This window comes from Cylas formicarius, unplaced genomic scaffold (genome assembly GCF_029955315.1).
Source record: "Cylas formicarius isolate icCylForm1 unplaced genomic scaffold, icCylForm1.1 PGA_scaffold_1__22_contigs__length_36826433, whole genome shotgun sequence".
In the NCBI taxonomy this organism is placed as follows: domain Eukaryota; kingdom Metazoa; phylum Arthropoda; class Insecta; order Coleoptera; family Brentidae; genus Cylas; species Cylas formicarius.
In genome coordinates this window covers 21,529,298-21,548,799 of record NW_026844264.1, presented here as the reverse complement: position 1 = coordinate 21,548,799, position 19,502 = coordinate 21,529,298, and the positions used below count along the sequence as shown (strand labels likewise).

Genomic DNA, 19,502 nt, shown 5'->3' with positions numbered 1-19,502 from the left:
TCGCTTATGTTATCACAGTAACACAATTGGTATTACTTTCTACAAAACGGAGTGTAACCCTATAAAAAAACCATCAAAATTTATAGACTAAACCAATTGTTTTTATATGTCTATGAACAGAAAAGCAAAATAGAAAACAAAAATATCGATACAGCCAGTATCATAACACTTCTATCTTAAAGTGTTTGAAATTGAAAAATCATAGTTCATTGCTGCTATTTATAATAACAATTTTCTACGAAAAGTAAAAGAAGAAAAAGAAGATGGTTTGGCTTTGGCACATTTCTTACTTATAACCTATAAAACAAACAAATTTTGAAATGTAAATTTAAAGCTATTATTATTGAGAATGCCAGGCGATCTAACAACAGTACAAAATGAAGAGAGTTTCTACAAAAATGGAGAAAATTATTGGTCAGAAGTACCTGCTACCGTAGATGGAATGCTTGGCGGATTTGGGCATATATCAGGCACAGATATCCAGGGGTCAAAAACTTTGCTAAGACAGATTTTCAGTTCCAACAACTCGCCCGGGCGAACGGCAGCGTTAGATTGTGGCGCCGGTATAGGAAGAATTACGAAATTTTTACTTTGTCCATTTTTTGACAAAGTTGATATGGTAGAGCAAAATGCTGCATTTCTCAAGCAAGCCCAAGATTATCTTGGACCACATCTTTATTCAGAGAAAATTGATAAGATATATTCGACCGCTTTGCAATATTTTGAGCCTGATTTTGAAAAGTATGATGTGATTTGGATCCAGTGGGTTCTGGGACATTTAACAGATGATGATTTTGTTATTTTCCTAAAAAAATGTAGGTGTGTATTAGACTACCATTGTAGTTTCTAATTTTTTTCTAATTTTCCCGTTCGCAGAAATGGACTCAAGAGAAATGGAGTTATTGTTGTTAAGGAGAATATTACTTCCAGTGATCAAGTTGATGTAGATGAAAAAGATTCATCAGTGACCCGACCACTTTCTCTGTTGAAACTATTATTTATTAAAGCAAATTTAGAATGTTCCAGATTGCAGAAACAAATTCATTTTCCCAAAGGTTTGTATAATGTTTATATGTTTGTGTTGAAACCCAAATCTGCAGATGGCAACCCAATCCGCAATATAACAAAAGAATAACATAACATAATTTCAAGTAGTGCTGTTGCTAAGTAATAAAATAATTTCATTAAATAAATTGTTTTTGTACCTGTGAATCTACATGAAGGTATTTAATAGAATTTTAAATTATTTGTATACAAATTTCAAACCATTCTTTGAAATCTGATTGATTCTAAATATTTATTAAGATTTGGCACACATACATAATTAATCTAAGTTTTTTGATACTACATAAATGGTTCATAACGATATCTACAGTATCGATAAATATTTGTTCCAGAGAGAATAGATACATATACAATCTAATGGCACATAAAAGCAAATAAATACCTAATATTATGATTACAAATATCACAACCAATTTATCTCATAATTCATCACTAAATTTGTGTATATTATACAAATGATCCCCATAATCTGTGGCTTCGCTACCAACAAATACATCATGATGATCAAGTATTTCCTGGAAACTTAATATTCCATCAACATCATCATCGCTATGTGCAAATAAGTGATCGACCTCTTCATCAGCTATTTCGCTAAAATGAAATAAATATTGAATAATTCAAAATTTAATAAGAAATACAAGACAAAAATTAAAAATTGTGCAATTTACTCATTACTAGGGACTATCCAAGATAAAATTTCACTTCCAAACAATTTTCCATCCCCATCCTTGTCATATTCATCAAACTTAACCTTTTCAGCCTGTAAAGCTTCTTTACTGAGATCATTTCCTCTTTCTGCAATGTACTCCTAAAATCAGGTAGTAAGTGTGAAAACAATCAACTTCAATCTACCTCCCCTACTTGAAAAGTGATAACTTTGTCTCCATCTTTATCTTTGGATTTTAATGTCTGCTCTAAAATCAGTGGAATCATATCAGGATGCTCTTCCGGATTTGAAAATGCTATCCACTCTTGAGAATCAAGGAGATTATCATTGTTCTTGTCAGCTGCCTTCCATAGTTCCTTATCTTCTGTAATAAGCTATAAGATGTATTATTTAAATAACTGTTTTTGCTCTTAAAGAAATATCATACATCTGAACTTTCCCCATGCATATTTATTGATTCTGCATCTTCCCCTGCCCCGTAAGTATCAGATACATATTCAGTCCAAGTAACCACACCATCATTATTTTCATCTGCATCTTCTAACCTTTCTATGGCTTCTTCTTCTGACAACATTCTGAAAATAGTAAGTGATGAAACCAAAGAAAATTCTGGTAATAACATTTTAAAAAATTATCAGAAAATAGATCAATTTGGTGAAAAATGAATATTTACTTACTTAAAAGACCTTAATATCCAAGCCTTTAATTCCTTCTTGTCTATTAATCCATCATGGGTTAAATCCATTTTTGAAAGTAATATTTTCAATTTCTTTTTGGCTTCTTCTGGTGGTAGGTGATCATATTCTCCAGCTTCTTTATAGCTTCCTAAAATTGCTTCATGATCGAATTCACTGTGATGTTCGCCAGCTTCGTTATAATGTTCCTTGTTACGTCTTATGTAAGCCCCATCAACTTCTCTTTCTTTATTATTTTCGTGCATGTGACTATGCATAACCCCAGCATCCCCATTGCTTAAGAAAATTAAAAAAAGATATATTAAAAAATATTTTTTTTGTAAAGGTGTTTCAAACATTGTTGTAAAATATTTTGCGTCAGATAAATACGTATCTCTTAAATCAGAGATTAGTGGTTTAGCAGCTTTATATTATTAATTTTATATTCTAAAAATATTCAAAACTGTTTGTATTGCCGTCACTGACAGATCAAAAATAGGTTATTGCACAGAATACTAAGATTGTTCATTACCAAGTGTGAACCAAAAAAAAAATTCCTCCGTTCGACACTGATCATAGAGCCGACGACGTCACAGTAACAGTTGAAAATGAAGTGATAAAAAAAATGCAGTCTTTAGTCATATTAAGCGTAAACAACTGCTTTTGAAATGAGCGTATAGTTTGGACCGGTTTACTGTCGCAGACGATTAGCACAAATTCAACGGAGTAATGATGGACGAACCGTCAATTCGCCTTAGTAAAAGAAAAAGTGATTGGAGTCATCTTTTCACGATCTAGCACTGATGTAAAGAGCGTGAAGACCGTCTTAAGATTTTCTTTTCAAGCGATCAAGTCATGAGTTCGATTTATGGGGTCTTAACGACATTCTCAGCCTAGTCTTAAATTCCACATCGCGTGAGGTCGTTACGTGGGAGTGTTTTCTTGTTTTGGGTTAGTTTTATTTTTATGTTTAATATAAATATATATTGCAATATAAATTATCGCCATTAATACGAGAAAATCATGTTCCAGGTATTGCGCTTCAACCACTCTTCGTTTTTATCACTGTAACGATTTCTGCTTTTAAATGAGTTCATCCACCATCAACGCGGTCTTTTTTTTCTGCGCATCCTCTGCAAATACGATACTTGTTACTAAAGCAGTCTTTTTTAAATTTAAGCACTTGCCGTTATTCAGCCTTAGGTGCACAAGTAGCATAAACCTACAAGCAGTTTAACAAACCTAAATAAGTCTTTTTAGCCAGACTCACCTTTAGGCACACACACGCCAGGTATTAGTTTTAATAAAATAAAATTCTCAAAAAGTCAAATTTATATTACATGTATGAGAATATACATCTCAAAGGTCAAAGGTTACACTTTTTGTATTATTTTTAATATCATTCAGCAAAGCTGTCTCAAAACTCTGCAAATTTTTATTGACTTTAGCATACAATAAACTTAAATTATCGTTTTCTACTGGTTTTAAATTTGATAAAAGTTGGTAAATTTGGTTCATTGAAGTAACAACTTCAGTTTTAGTCAATTTTCTAACTATTTTTCTTTCCTCCCAAATTAGAATCCCACTGAAGTCATCAAAATTTGCATATTCTTTAAAATTTAATGTCGAAAGAGGCAATTTTGTTTCTCGATTTGATGAAGAATCAATAATTTGTAAAGAATCTAAATTCAATACGCACACCAGCCCATTAAGGGTACACCAGTTTTTAATATTTAATAAGTTACTTTCATAGACCCTATTCTCTTCTATTAAAACATTTTCTAGTTTTTCAAGAAAGTTGGATTTATATGGTGAAACACTAATATTGTCATCAAGACTTTGAAATATTCTAAACTTCGATTCTAATTCCGCCTTGTGTTTTTCAGCTTCTGCTAACTCTTCCATTTGTAACCTTTTTGAATCCTTAAATCTTTGTTCCCAACTCTTTTGCGCTTCTACTAATTTATTTTCAGTTTCTAACAGTTTTTCCTTTAGCTGTTCAAGCTGACTTTCATTGCTATCATTGCAACTCATGGATGTTGCTACTGAATTTTGTTCAAAATCTTCTCTTAATCTTTTAACTTCGGATCGTAATTCCCTTACAAGGCGATCATGTGGACTTTCATTGATTCTCGCTCTATTAATAATAGAACGAGCCTGGCATGCATATCTTAGGGTCGATAAGGTTTCTTCCAGTTGTGTGCTAGCTGGAGATATAGTCGCTAACATTGAAGTTAATGAATTTCCACCCAAACTTTCCTGAAATGTTTTATTTAAGAACTCCGAAAGTTCTAGCAATTATTAAACACTTACCTTTAAGAGCCAAGTTAAAACAGACTCTCGATAAGGTACAAATTGGTTTTTTCTTTGATCTGCTAAAGTAGAAATAACCTTCCCTAAAGTAAGCAAGGATTTATTTATGAACATTCCTTCTTTTATTTGATCCTCCTTCTTGTGAGATGAACTCAATCTTTCACTACCTGCCAAATCTACTAAGTTGACTTTGCTTCTTCTACCTGTATTGCTTTCATTTAAGCCGTTGGATAAGCAGAGTTCAATTGAACATATACTGTGAGATCGAGATGATTTTTCATTCATCAAAGTTGCTGCTGTTGCTCTATTCCTGTTGCCTAATATTAAGAAGTTACGAAGTTCTTCATATGACTTGACGATATGGGTACTTAAATCAACAACATAAGGCCCCCAAACTGGATGTTCCCGTACTTTTAATGGGGTAGGGGTAAAGTTGGCATTAGTAGACAGCAAATCATGTATTTTCTCATTGTATATTTGAAAATAACTCACTTCAACACTTGCATTGCTATTTTTCAGTTCAGAAATTCTCTTAAACAATTCCCGGCAAAATCGAGGAGTAATTCCTGAATACACTTCAGATTCTATATCCTCTATTTCACACATACTTTTGCCCATCATACTAAAACTTTTTCCAGAACCTGTCTGTCCATAGGCTAACAAACAGGCATTGAATCCCTGAAAGGCATTATTCAGTAACGGTACACCAATTGTTAAAAAAACGTCTTCTTGATTTGCATAAACAGAATCATTCTCATGCACTGACCAGAATACATGGTCGTAATTGAAAACATAGTCCGTAATTACATGCTGATTTTTCATTGATGAAATAATCAACTCCTGATTTTTCACTTTTACGATATTTTCAACTCCTGCGATACTTGACTCATGTAAATTCATAGGTCTTATTCTAACAGCTACTATTAAGTTGCTAACTTCATCTACTTTTTCCTTACTCCGAGCTCTTTTATTAGGCGTTTCTAATATCACTTTGCTAAAGCAATCTGGAGTATCAACAGAATTATGCGACTTTTTTAAATTTCGTAAAGCTTTGCTGTTGCTTTTTGGAGTAGCATAATTTGAATTAAATCCAACAGGAGATGGATCTTCTGGTGTTGAAAACATCTGTACTGGGTTGCTATTTTAGGTGTTGATAGGGCTGATAACGAAATTTTGATTTTAGTCACCGCCTTCGTTTATTAATTATTAGAACTAAAGGGTAATATTTTCAAATTAACGTCTGAATCAACAAATCGAATTTTAGAACCGCTGAACATGCTCTTCTTCTACTATTTAACTCAGAAAAATCGACCAAATATATAGGGACCGTTCGTCCATTGCTGATACGTAGAAGATTTTTCGCAATACATGGCCGGGGGACCGAGAATGGCTAATTTGTCATGAACCCAATTAAGCGCATATTTAAAGAAACACATAGCAAACAATTATTATGAGTTGTTGTACCAACGTTAAGGCTAAACCAAGTTTTAAAAAAGGTTAAAAAATAAAATAGTTAAGATTTTAGATGTTGCATCCAGCTTGTTTTCAATTTTGAGGTTTAGTAAAACGAAAGTTTTCATGGAAAATCTAAGGAATTTTCATCTGATTTTATGTGGCAAATGGGTGAATTCTAACCTAACAGTAAATAAGAAATAAAACCATGTCCACTGATTTAAGTTTTACTCCAAAAAGACAAAGATCATCAGATTAATTTTATAAATGCTGTCAAGTCTCTTTTAATTGAAATTGTGCCTGTCTAAAAAATAGAAACATGGAAACAGAATTTCCTACGTTCGAGACCTCCAATGTTATGAAAAATGTATGAGACGGATTGAAAAACCGAGTTTTACGTTAAACGTAGATTAAAGCATGTTAGTGCAACACCCTATGAAAGTTCTAATGTAGAATTGATTGTAACAAATAAAGAAAATTTTCTTAACGTTGTCAACAATAAGCATTTGACTCTAACAGGTATGTTTTATTGCAATAAAGCCAATAGAAGAAAAAGAGAATTCTTGGACGAAAATTAAATTTGTTTGACTTTGAACCTTTAGATTGTCAAAACATACAAATTGTGTGATCTATGGTTTTGTTTTTGCAGTTGTGGTGTCATGATAATATCCCGATTTTATTGTATACAAATTTAGTACGTATTGTTAGAACTTTTAGTTTCAAGATTCAAAAGAATGCCCCCGAAACATCGAAGATCTTGTCCAATAGTGGTTGGAACAGTATCGACACGATCGACACGAAGGGAGAGTATTGTCAATATTGAGATTCTCCCAAAAGGTAATAAGTCAACCAAGAAATCTAACAAGAAGTCTCCCATAGAAACAGATATTGCAATGTCGGAAAACAAAATCGAAGAAAAAGTTAGTAAAAATAAAGAAATATTGGAAATTTTAAAAGATTGGTCAGATGATGATAGCAGCCAAGAAATGCAAAGATTTTCAACAGATGAATCTTCTAATGTTTTGGAAATATTTAATGATAATGACATTAACAATTTTTCGTCAGTTGACGATAAACAATCACTTATTGATATTTTGGAAGGCAATCAGTCAATTGCAAATGTAAAAAATCGATACTTGCAAAGTAAATCAGATAACTATCATATCGGGGATCCTGTTATTGAAGGAGAAAATTCTAATGACCAAGAAGGACTCATAATAGAGGAATGTATTGTAGATGATGAAAGTGTTATAATTGAAATGCCAGAGGGAGAGTTATTGGTTGAAGAAATGCAAAGTGGAATTGAGAAAAATAATATTGCCGATGAAGATACATTAAAGAGTGTGGGAGCCATCACAGAAAACAATTTTATTAAATCTGTAGAAGCTGTGCATAAAGAGGTAGAAGTTTTGCCAGTTCCTAATACTACCATGGATACAGGTAATTAAAGACTTTGTTCCTGGTAAGGATTTTGCACCAATTTAGAAATAGTATTGAACTAATTTGAGATTGTCCAATTGTGCATATCTGATTAGAAATCAATTTTTGTTTACCACCCCACCAGCCCCATTACACAATAATTTAAATCAAAGTTTTAAAACAAATATGATACATACCTAGACACAGAGCTTTTAATTGAATTGAATTGTAATCAATAATTTTAGATTTTTTTTCTACTCATTTTAACTTCGAGGAGAAGTCAGGCCTATATTCATATGAACTGTTTTTTCTTATTTTAACTGAGGTACATGCTCCTGAGTTGAGCTCGTATATGAATCACCCTCGGAATAGAATCAATCAATGCACTAGTTGTTCCATTCCAATAACAAGTAAGTCAACATTTGTGCATAATTTCAATGTTATTATACTTGCTTATGTACTGCCCCCCACACAGTTATCCCGTACCGTAAAAGAGATTCCAGCGGTGCTTGATAAACTATAAACATTAGGGACAAAATGTTTGTTAGGCATGGTCTGCATCAAGATCGACACGAGAACAAATATTGATATCTTTCTTACAAAAATTATGCAGTATATGCTAATAGGTGGAGCAAGTATGAAAAAAAAAATTAAATATAAAAACGCAGTTTTTTGAATAAGTGTGAAAAACGGTTGTTTAAAATATCATATTTTTAGATCAACAATGAGTTTGTTTTTTGTGGACAAGTAACATCTTTCTTATTTTAAAAGGATCGCCCTATATATTAAGACATTTTTGAATTTCATATATGATATATATCCTTACCGTTTGTGAGTTTTGAGTCGAAACTGACATTTGCAAGTCTAAATATATTGTTTTCTATTTGGGATTGACATACCTATAGGCTTCTTTAATAACTTCAATAACTAACAAAAAAATATATATAAATTTATACCAACACTTTGGAGAATTTTGCATATTTCAAAACGTTATAGATTTCGAAATATTAGCTACAAAAGCTATCAAAACTAACCAAAACTAAAAAGGTAGTCAAATAATAAGTTACTAGTGTGCATCTTTAATGGTTGTCAAGATACTTGGACACGACATCTGTAAAATTATTACTCTCATTATTAACTTTTCGCAATTTGCTTCCTCAATTCCGAAGTCATTTCTAACTAAATATTATTACATTTAACTGTAATATTATTAAAAAATATATTCAAAACTAAAACACGGTTGCTGTTACGCATCACTTTCTACCGCATTTTTTATTGGTCAACACAACGAAGTCATCAGCGGTCACCTAGTATGGTGTGAGATATATTTGGGATTTGGCAGTGATTTCGAAGGAATCCGGAGTGATTTCGCAGATTGCGCGCTATTTGGTACGATTGCGCACTATTTGGTACGATTGCGCAGTGATTTCGCAGATTTTTTTTATCTCCAAGATTGCGCACACAGTGGTTAAGCCATCAGATATACCACACACCACACAGATTTTTATGTAATATGAAAGAGTAAAATTAATAACTTGACACCAATTACCGACATTGTTCAACTACATCTCCAATGTACGAATAATTTAAATGAAGTTATTTTTGTTTTTGTAATTTTCGCTAAAACCAAATTTAGTTGGACCAAAAAAGTGATACACAGTAAATGCGATATGGATTCTGTTATCGCTATGTTTAATTGGTTTTGTATTACAACTTAATGAAGTTTAAATTTAAGAAGTGGCCACAGTTCACATTCTATTTTTATTTTTAGAAATAATGGATATTAGTAAACCTGTAAGTGAAACCAATATAGGTGGTTTGACTCCAGAAGAACAAGTTATTGGAGATGAAACTGGAACCCAAGTTGCCAGGAGTCCAATAATTATTGAGCCTACAAACTTGGTAGATGAATATATGGAAGTAATTGAAGAAACTGTTGTTGATTATTCTGAAGACATATCAGTCCAAAGTGATTCCTATATTACTGAAGAAGTCACTGATGATAATAAATCAGCAACGTCAGATGAAAGTTCTCAGAGTATGGAAACAGTGGGTGATGATGACAATTCATCTGAGAATATTAGCATACCAATTTTAGAAAACAATCCCACCATTATTAAATTAGAAAACGAAATTCTCTTAAAGTCTGAACATATCGTGTCAGAACCTGTTGTCATGCAAATGGATAGTTCTAAAACAGAAAATGATGAAATTTCAATGCTAAATGCCAATATCCAAGTTCAATTGAACATATCCAATGAGAATAGAGAAAGTAGAAATGAAACAGTAGAGGTTAATGGAGCAACATGCTCAAATAAAAATTTATTGTCTAAGATGCCAGGAGTTATAGAACCTGAGAGGTCACCAATAGAAACAATTCAGTGCAGTGAAAATCAAAATGGTAGTAACTACACCAACACTACCAAAAGTGCCAGCCATACTCAAAATGATGTTTCTGAAGTGAAAGTTGATAACACTGAAATGAAAATGGGGTTGGATCCTAACCACATTAATGAAAGTGTTACTAAAGATGCAAACACAAATGACAGTAATGAGTATATGACAGATACTGTTGGTAAAAGTATTATTGTTAATAATGAGGATAATACTGCAACTATGGGTGATAATGATACAAATGATAATATTGATATTGGTAATAATGATAATAGCAGTAATAGTGATACTCTACATGAACATGTTAATGGTAGTAATGAGTATGTTTCTAGTACTATGGGTGAAAATGTGAAATCAGATGTTACTGGCAATGTTGGTGAAAATAGGAATAATAATAATACTGAAGACCTCAGTAAGGCCATGACCACCAATGCTGAGGTTAATTTTGATGCTACTATTCAAAGTGCAGAGTCTATAATCACAGATAGTAATATGGAAATAGATGAAAAATATGAGAATAAAAATGATGCAATGAGTGCCGTTTTAGGCGAGCAATATATAAAAAATGAAACCTTGGATAGCAGTATGGATGTAAAGGAGGAAATTCCTAAAGGTAAAAAGGCTCCAGTCAAAGGGAAAAAAACAAATCAAAGTAACACAGACCAGATTAACAAAAGTCGATCAAGAAGGAGTGGACGTAAAAAGGACTCACAATTGACAAAAGCTGCGGATGAGTCAATAATTATTCTTGAATCGGATTCTACAGAAGTACCAAGCACTCCAAAAGTTCAATCCTCTGTTGAAAAATTGCAGCAGAAATCAAACAAATTCACCAAAAAATCAAGAGAGTCTAAGCCTGTTGATGCAAAAAAAGGCAAAAGTAAAATATCATTTGAGGGTAGTGAAAGTTTTGATGAAGTTAGAAGATCAAATAGAATTAAATCAATAAGTAGAATGAAAAAAAGATCAACTCATGGCCTTGTAAAATCGAAATCTGATTCATTGCTTAGTGAAGGTGACATTTCAGATAATAATGAATCGGAAAAAATGACACCAATAGCTTCACCTAAAACTTCCGGGAAAGATAAACCAAAGCTGACTTCTAAATTGAAGGACAGTTCTATACAAAGTGAAAACAAAACTAATCCAGCGGAACAAGTGGAGATTAAACCGCAGCGAGCGATTCCATCCAAAGACGAAGAAATTAAAGAACGTCTGAAAGGTTTTGTTCATTTGAAGGAAAACTTTTACAAAACCGACCGACAAGTATGTAAAGAGGCGAAGGAAATGGCCTGCGATTGTTATTTGGCTGAGCAGGATATTCAGAATGGTGAATTTGGCTGTGGCGATGATTGTCTGAATAGACTGTTGATGATTGAGTGTGGTGATTTGTGCCAAGTGGGACAGAGATGCACCAATAAGAGATTTCAAAAGGGGCAATTTGCGCCTGTGGAAGTTTTCAAAACTGAGAAAAAAGGGTTAGGATTGAGAGCTGCTGCTAATATTCCCTATGGCGAATTTATTTTGGAATATGTCGGGGAGGTACTAGATCCAGATGAATTTGACAAAAGAGCAGAAGTGTATTCTGAAGATAAAAATATCCACCACTACTTCATGTCCTTAAGAGCCGATGCAATTATAGACGCAACCGTGAAAGGTAAAATTTGCAAAAGCTTGGATAAGATAGATCCTTTTTTCATTTTTTTTTGTTTTTTAAGGAAATATTTCACGATTTATTAATCATTCTTGTGATCCAAATGCGGAGACCCAAAAGTGGACGGTCAATGGGGAGCTTCGAATTGGCTTTTTCAGTACTCGTACTATCCTAGCTGGAGAGGAAGTTACATTTGACTATAGATTTCAACGTTATGGGTGAGCATACAGCATAACAGTGTTATGTTTATCTTATTGTCATATTATATACATTTTTACTTAAAAGTTTATGTTTCTAACTCAAAGCGGGCAAAACGGTCAGAACTTGTAAGAATATAAAGAAAATGATGCTCTTCTTTATGTTGTTGGATTTGTTCATGAGTTGATTTCTATTTTCACTTTTCAATTCTATTTAATATTAAAAACACAATACAATTCGATTATAAAAAGTTAAAGGAAAATACGTTCTCAATATTTTTATATCAATAATAAATTTAGACTTTGTGGGTTAAATACTGGTACTGGTTTAAGTCTTTTGTTTTCGTACTTGGAGCATTTGAGCAGTAATGTCAAAACATCTCTTCAGTTAGATACCCTAAAAGACAAACTAACCAAAAGTGGACACCCTGTTCATGTCTAACTAAAACGATAGTGGATGACAAAGTTAAAAAACAAAAATTTTTAGGCGAGAGGCGCAGAAGTGTTATTGTGAAGCAGCCGCATGTCGCGGATGGTTGGGAGAACGACCCGACGAATCCGAAGAGGAAGATGAAGACGAGGAAGCGGACAAAGAGGATATTAGAATTGTCGGCGGTGAAAAAGATGCTGGTAAAGACCTGAAGCGAGACAGTCATACGAAAAACTTATTGGTGGCAGGCGAAAAGGATGCAGAGAAAGAATCCAAATTTTCAGAAACTCATCAAAATAGGAAAGACGTTGAATCCCCTTCCATCGGAAAATTTGTGACAACCTCAAAACCTGCGAAGAGGAAACCTCGTAAGGAAATTTTGGAGGACCTAGATGTAAGCATCATATTGTGACCTCATTCGATTTTTATATTTAATTTTTTCTCTCGCAGCTAAATGAAGAAATAGAGATGCTGATTACGACGGGCCTTAAAAATCAAGCGCACACATTGAAACTCAGCAGGTTGATGGTGCGTGCTAAGGAACCAGAGCAGAGGAAGAAACTTTTGCACATTCTGCGCAGAGGTGAATTGCCTTGCCGTCGACTGTTCTTGGACTATCATGGATTGAGATTAATGCACGGTTATATGATCGACGCTGAACAGCTGGCAATTGCTGATAGGAAGTTTGTGTCCGCAAAATTGGAGCTTCTTCAAACCTTGGCTGTGTTACCAATCCAAAATAAAACCATGTTAATTGAAAGCAAAGTTCTGCCTGCAGTTGAAAAAATGAGCATGTACAATGTTTCCACTTCAAAGAGGGAAGAAAAGGCTGATCATAAGGAAATTGCAGATAAGGAAGAGGAAATAAAATTTTTGGCAAAAAAATTGTTGGAGGAATGGTAATTTTTTTCTTTATCATAGATTTTTAGTCAGTTGCTATATCTGCTAAAGACATTTAATAATTTTACATATTTTTGTAATTGATAAATAAAAAATAGGTATAGGAAAACAACAACAGAGTATCATTAGTTAAAAATTTGTCAAGTTGGAAAACATCCTGTATGAAATAACTACTAATAAAAAAAAATGTTTTTTTCCCAATAAGTTGGCAAGGTGGCATTGAAATTTAAAATCGTAGGATGAAAAAATATGAGAATGTAGAAAACATTTTTCAAGATATTGATAACAACGGAGCTATTGTATTTATTATAGAATGTTTTCAACACCATCAATTATTTTAGGGCAAACTTGAAAGAAAGTTTTCGCATTCCAAAGAAGGAGAGAATTGAACAAATGAAAGAGCACGAGAAGGAAGCCAATCGTAAATTTATGGCGAGCAGCTACTCGCAAGAGCAAGAATCCTCAAGAAAAAGCGACCACCGGTACAGAACCTGGTCACGATACAAAAGCGAACGCGAATCAAGCAGCAAAAAAAGTACTCGTTTGGAGGACAGAGACAAACCTTCCGCGGCTTTTTTAAAAATCAGCAAACATGAAAGACGAAAATTGTTTGCTTTGCAAATGGAATTAAAGGAGGAGGAGAGGAGACTAAAACAGCGGGAGATGTGGAGGCAGCACGAAATGAATTGTATGATCATTGGGACAGATCCAAGGTTTACGGCGCCATTCGATCCTAATAAAGGATTTCAGTATATATGGAGTCCTAGTATCGGCCAATGGCAAGCTTTGCCTGTTTCGACCAGTCAGGGTCAGGGTATTTTTCCCGCCGCCACCACTCAAAGTAAGTGCTTTTGAATTACATGACAATTATGATGATTCACTTAGGTATAACTTATAGTGATTGTTTGCATACCTGTATCATTCCTATTTTTTGATATATGAGTTTCTATGGTTGAACACCCGTGGTTTATTTTTAATTCATTTTGTACACAATGTAAATTCAATAATTTATCTTTTATTTTCTTTTCTTGTGTAACGAAGTACTGGCGCATATACGGGAGGAGGAGTTAAGCGGTTGGACGGGTACTTATTTTTGAATTACGACTGACCATTCTTAAAATGTGTTTCAAGTTCTACTACCAAGCTTACGAAGCGCTTGCGTTTCAAGCTCATGTCCTTAAAGCTTAATTGGGTTATTGGCTGGAAAGCAGTTCAGATGTCATGTGCCCTGTAAGCCTCTTCTACTCTGAGTTGCTAGTTAAGTGACCGAAAGATATGGAAAATTCTATCTCTAGGAATAAAATTGGAGACTTGAAATGTTTTCTTTTTGAGAACATTCTGTGGGTATTATATTACTTTTTGTTTTGCAGTCCCTGTTCCTGCTATGAATGTGCCGCCGCCACAAAGGCCCCCTCTTTTAGCTACCTATTCTTCGCCTTTGATAAACAACATTACGGGACTACCTAGCTCATCTACACCACTCTCAGGTTTGCAAATTTTTTAAAAACAAATTATGTAGGCTAATTAATAATATAATTCCCAGGCATTAATCTGCCCTCACTGCCGGTGGCTAGTGATGTCACACAACAAACAGTAAGTTGATTTTACTTGTTAATTTATTTTTATTCCAACCCCATGAGCCCATTAAGTTTTAGGATAAGTTTTAACTCTAAGAATATCTTGGACTGAGGTGGGTTTTACTTGATGAAAATCCATTTAATACAATTAAATTAGAACAAAAAAATGTTCAGATTTTTACAGTTATTTAATGATTTATGGCAGCTGTTTCGGCAACACGTGTCTTTATCAAATTCAAAATATGACAATATTCCAGCACCTATGTATATAAACAGCTAGTAATAGAATTTTAATTTCCGTTATTTGCTCATTAAGTAATAGATAGAAATATCTCATCTTGTTAATCTTCATAAATTTAGTTTTTTGGTTTTTGATTGATTATGTAAAATATCAAAATTATCGTCAAACTTGTGCATTTCTGAATTTACGTGAATGACATAGTTAAATTCCTAACTTTTATTTTTATACACCCTTTTATGTTCGTTAATCCGTTTCTTAAATGTTCTACCTATTTGTCCAGTATTAATTTTGGGACATGATCCACATTTCAACTTGTTGAATTTTTCGTAATTTGGTTTTATTGTTTTTTAAGAAAAAAAGAAAGAAATTTGGATGGATGTTTCGAAATTTCCTTGCTAGGTTTGCCTATGTATTTTATTGTTTCATAAATTTTGGGTTCCGTGTTTAATATGGGAAAGATAGAGTTCAGAGTTATTTGAAACTGCTTTTTAGTTATAATCTTATCTATCAAAGAAGGGTCGTAACCATTTTTAAAAACTATTTGTTTTATAATAATTTTCTGTGGAAAGTGGTATATTAAGTAATCTATGGATAAAGGAAAAAAGGCAGTCATTTTGTGTGTGTGTAAGGGTGATTTGAGCTATTATGTATTATTGTGTCCTTGTTTGAGGGTTTATGGTAAATGGAAAAATCGAATTTGTTCAGTAGTTTAGTTATAGTTAAGTCCAGAAAGTTTAGAGTTATCCAGTTCCGTCTCAATGGTAAATTTTATACGGTTGTGTATGAAGTTAATATGATTTAAAAAGAACTGCAGTTGTGCTTCCATTCTAGTGAAAAAAGCAAAAACATCATCTACGTATCTATGCCACCAGAGAAATCCATTACTCAGAGGATGTTTATGTATGATATTTTCTAAATTGTCTGTGAAAATTTCTGCAAGTAGTGGACTAAGTGGGTTTCCCATAACTAATCCCTATTTAGCAATATAAAATTGACCATTAAATTTAAAAGAATTTTGGTCCAAACAAACTCTTAAACTATCTAGCAAATCTGGTTTTATGATAGGGTTGACTTGTCCCTCAGTGCGAATATTGTCTATTATGTTTATTGCATCATTTGGTGGAATTTTCGAAAATAGATTTTCGACATCAAATAAAACTAGAATTGCCTTAAGAGAAATTTTAATGTCTTTAACCTTGTTAATTCGTTCAAACGAATTTTTGAAAACATATCTATGTAATATGATATTCTAAAATTTTTATTAATCTTGTTGAAAGTTTAACTGATGGTGCTGTTACAAAAGGAACTACAGGCCTAATTGGCATATCCTGTGTGTCTAATTTAATTAAAGAATATAATTTTGGAGGTTGAGGATTCATAATTGTTAGTTGGTATTTTTCCTAATCAATCAAAAAATAGAACTAAATTTATTAGAAGCTATGGAGATTAACAAAATGAGATATTCAAATCTATTACTAAATGACCAATTGGATTTAAATGCGTCTCCCTTGTTACATTTAAATTTTTAACCCTACACCCTTTGTCAAAAATCTATTACTACCTGTTACTACAAAATTTTAAAATGAAAAAAAGTTCAAAAATCTAAGTTAATCGCAGAAAGCGAAATTGATGAATCTTGTTGGCTACTTCTCAATATTTCCTTCGTTTACTTTATTACTCTTAAGAATTACACCATTACTGACCGTTATAAAACTAATCCTATTCCGTGCAATATGTCCAATTTTTTTTTATTCTTCAAATGTTTCTAAGCACTGAACTGCGCCTCAATTTATCTGTGAAAAAAATAAGAATAGATGCTTTTGTTAGTAATTATTTGCAATAATATATTTTAAGATTCCAACAACTCACCAAGTGTTTTCCGAAATTAAAAATGGAGATGATGTTGGTGTCGTTAAATTTGCGGGGCCTATTCCACCGCCTGTCAAATTACCATCAAAATGGAAGTCAGCAAAGGATAAGTATGGACGGCCCTATTATTATCACATTAAAATACGAAAAAGTCAATGGGAGCCTCCCCCATTAATACCCGAAAAGATTGTTGCATGTAAGGGTACATAGCTTTCAATGGAATTTCATTTCTCACAATTTTTATATATTTTTTTAGCATCACCTTCATCTAGTTCCGACACCAGCTCCCTATCCTCAGATTCAAGCTCGGATTCAGATACAGATGGAGAAATTGACGACACGAAATTGCTTAAAGATGTTCGAAAACAAATGGATAAAGTAAAGTCTAGCCCTAAGTTGAATGTAGCAGTTATTAAACAAGAAGATAAATGCTGCAGTCCTAGTCCTGAAATTAAAGAAGATTCAGAAGAGGAGTTGAAGGAACAAGATCTCCTAAGCGAGAGTATTGACCAGGACATGCTCTCCTCTATAGATATTAGGTTAAAAGAACAGTTTAACTGGGACAGCGACAGACCTCCCCCAAAGAAAAAGAGAGTTGGGTTGTGTCAAGAAATTATAATTAGTGTGAGTTGAATTAACTTTTGCTAAAAAATCTTCTTTTAATTATTTTACTTTTGATCAAAAACACTTTATAATGTAATATTATATAACATTATAAAGTACAACAATGTTGTATTATAAGTTCTGAAGACCTAATAAAGGAAATATTTTCAAATGTGATAAACATTTATAATAGGTGATCTATATTCTAAATCACCTTTTTTTTTATCAAGAACTAATGTTAATGGCAACTTAATACCCAATCATTAGAGTGTCACTCAGAAATTTATTTCTATTAGGTTCGGATTCTGTACAAATTTTTAACAATCTATCTAAAAAGATTTCTAAATATATATTTTCCGGAAATGACTTAGGGACACACCATTTTTTGCCTTAGGTTGGGCACGAGAGAATCATTAAAGATGCACTAACTTTGGTACTAATCAACTACTTGTTTGTGACCAATAATACCTCTATTATCTCTAATGAGTCATACTGGATTTTTCAAAAAAAATGCGAAAAACTTAAGAGGGTAATTCCTTGTTTAAAATAAAGTGTAGTTATATAAACCCAACCATTAGAGAGGTATCGCGCTACAAATATAAATTTTAGTTTAAAAACAGAAATATGTCATTAATTAAGAAGAATGATAGGAATTGCCTAATTTAATCCCTTCACTCGTAAAAAAAAAAAAACCATTTGCCAGCCATATTTGTAGCGCGATATCTTCCTAATAACCCAACTCATAACTGGTTTTCAAAGGATGCATCTGCAACTAAGCACTTTCAGTACCCTTCTGCATTCATGGCAGTAATTAAGAATCAGAAACCTCTTATTTTCAAAGGTTTTTACGAAAGGGCTTATGCTTTTGATCTTCATTTTAAACTAGTCTTCTAAGCTCAGCAACATCAGCTTCCAATTGTCCACTATTTTATAAACCACGATCATTCTTGACACTACTCTGTTTTGATTTTAACATAATTACAATTAGTATTATTTAACTACAAACATTTTCCACCACTTTCTCATCTTATCATTTACAATTGCAGCCAAGATCAGAAGAAGACCATCTCCAGTTCAAAGAAGACATGAAAAGATACAAAGCAAACAAAGAAAAATTGAAAAGACAAAAGGACTTGATAATGGCAGAGACAAGGAAGAAATTGAAATTAAGCTTGAATGATGAAGATCTTTTGAAAAAAGGCAAAGACAAGAAACTGCGTTCATCCGTTAAATCTCGCATTAAGGAAATAAGCAGTTTCAGTAATGACGCCAAGAAAATTAAGGAAAACTTTAGATCAAATATGGCCACAACTGTAGTAGGTGTGTTGAATGCTTATAGAAAACCAGACTGTAAAGAAGGCAGAATCACAAATACAGAGGATTTCAAACACCTTGCAAGAAAGGTAAAAACATTTAGATTTTTAAATAACATTTTAATTACGTGAGTTTTAGTTGACACATTTTGTAATGCTTAAAGAGATGAAGCATATAGACAATATTGAAGAGTTGACCTGTACTGATAATGTAAAAGCAAAGGCTAGGGAATATATTAAAAAATACATGGGAAAATTTGGAGAAACTTATCTCAAAAAGCAAGATGAACCAGATTTCAAGGATTGACATTCTAAAATATAATTAGCTAAGGATGAATTGAGAGTCGCCCTTGTACTTTGTATAATGTAAATAAAGTTGTATGGTGTAGTTTTGTTTCCATATACGACTCCACACTTGGGAATATATTTTCATGGTAATATTGTAGGTGCTGTATAAAAAAGGAACTGACTGGATTTTATTTTACAAATTATAATAAAGCATTTATTTTTAACAGGTATAACCCAACTTTGAAAAATTCCAAATCCAAATTTTGCAGAATCCCTGGTCAAGAGAAAAATGGGCTAATGAAAATATCCAATCCAATTTGTCCACCAAAAAATACAGAACCTTGAGAGACCGATAACTTCTACAAAAAGAAGTTAGATAATAGCACACCCTGGAAATTTAGAAAACAGCTATTGTTGGCTTAATGACATGGGGAACAAAGCGCAGC

At 32.9% G+C, this 19,502-nt stretch overlaps 4 protein-coding genes across 6 annotated transcripts; 2 read left to right on the top strand and 2 right to left on the bottom strand.

The window, feature by feature from the left end:
- The first annotated feature begins 111 nt into the window (after positions 1–111).
- On the top strand, positions 112–1,177 carry LOC132697489 (N-terminal Xaa-Pro-Lys N-methyltransferase 1-B). The gene is made up of 2 exons (XM_060663062.1): positions 112–819; positions 877–1,177. Exons 1-2 carry the CDS (start codon positions 350–352, stop codon positions 1,133–1,135), a joined length of 729 nt encoding a protein of 242 aa, XP_060519045.1. The 5' UTR covers positions 112–349; the 3' UTR covers positions 1,136–1,177.
- Positions 1,178–1,269: 92 nt separating this feature from the next.
- Positions 1,270–2,903, bottom strand: LOC132697488 (reticulocalbin-2). Of its 2 annotated transcripts, none has more exons than XM_060663060.1 (5): positions 2,410–2,903; positions 2,160–2,307; positions 1,927–2,106; positions 1,734–1,873; positions 1,270–1,656 (listed from the first exon to the last, which is right to left on the bottom strand). In XM_060663060.1, the coding sequence occupies exons 1-5, from the start codon at positions 2,763–2,765 to the stop codon at positions 1,485–1,487; spliced, it is 996 nt and encodes a 331-aa protein (XP_060519043.1). In that variant the 5' UTR covers positions 2,766–2,903; the 3' UTR covers positions 1,270–1,484. The 2 variants fall into 2 exon arrangements, with proteins under 2 accessions (XP_060519043.1, XP_060519044.1); XM_060663061.1 differs by having other exon boundaries at positions 1,528–1,656; positions 1,741–1,873.
- Positions 2,904–3,039: 136 nt separating this feature from the next.
- On the bottom strand, positions 3,040–6,639 carry LOC132697486 (kinesin-like protein KIF14). 2 transcript variants are annotated; one of them, XM_060663057.1, is made up of 2 exons: positions 4,720–6,639; positions 3,040–4,665 (listed from the first exon to the last, which is right to left on the bottom strand). In XM_060663057.1, exons 1-2 carry the CDS (start codon positions 5,842–5,844, stop codon positions 3,766–3,768), a joined length of 2,025 nt encoding a protein of 674 aa, XP_060519040.1. In that variant the 5' UTR covers positions 5,845–6,639; the 3' UTR covers positions 3,040–3,765. The 2 variants fall into 2 exon arrangements, with proteins under 2 accessions (XP_060519040.1, XP_060519041.1); XM_060663058.1 differs by having other exon boundaries at positions 4,529–6,639.
- A 172-nt stretch (positions 6,640–6,811) lies between these two features.
- Positions 6,812–19,263, top strand: LOC132697484 (variant-silencing SET domain-containing protein). Its single transcript, XM_060663055.1, has 12 exons — positions 6,812–7,611; positions 9,362–11,641; positions 11,703–11,856; positions 12,323–12,659; positions 12,716–13,164; positions 13,507–14,006; positions 14,536–14,652; positions 14,709–14,758; positions 16,838–17,048; positions 17,109–17,476; positions 18,502–18,858; positions 18,908–19,263. Exons 1-12 carry the CDS (start codon positions 6,906–6,908, stop codon positions 19,073–19,075), a joined length of 5,697 nt encoding a protein of 1,898 aa, XP_060519038.1. The 5' UTR covers positions 6,812–6,905; the 3' UTR covers positions 19,076–19,263.
- Positions 19,264–19,502: the final 239 nt, after the last annotated feature.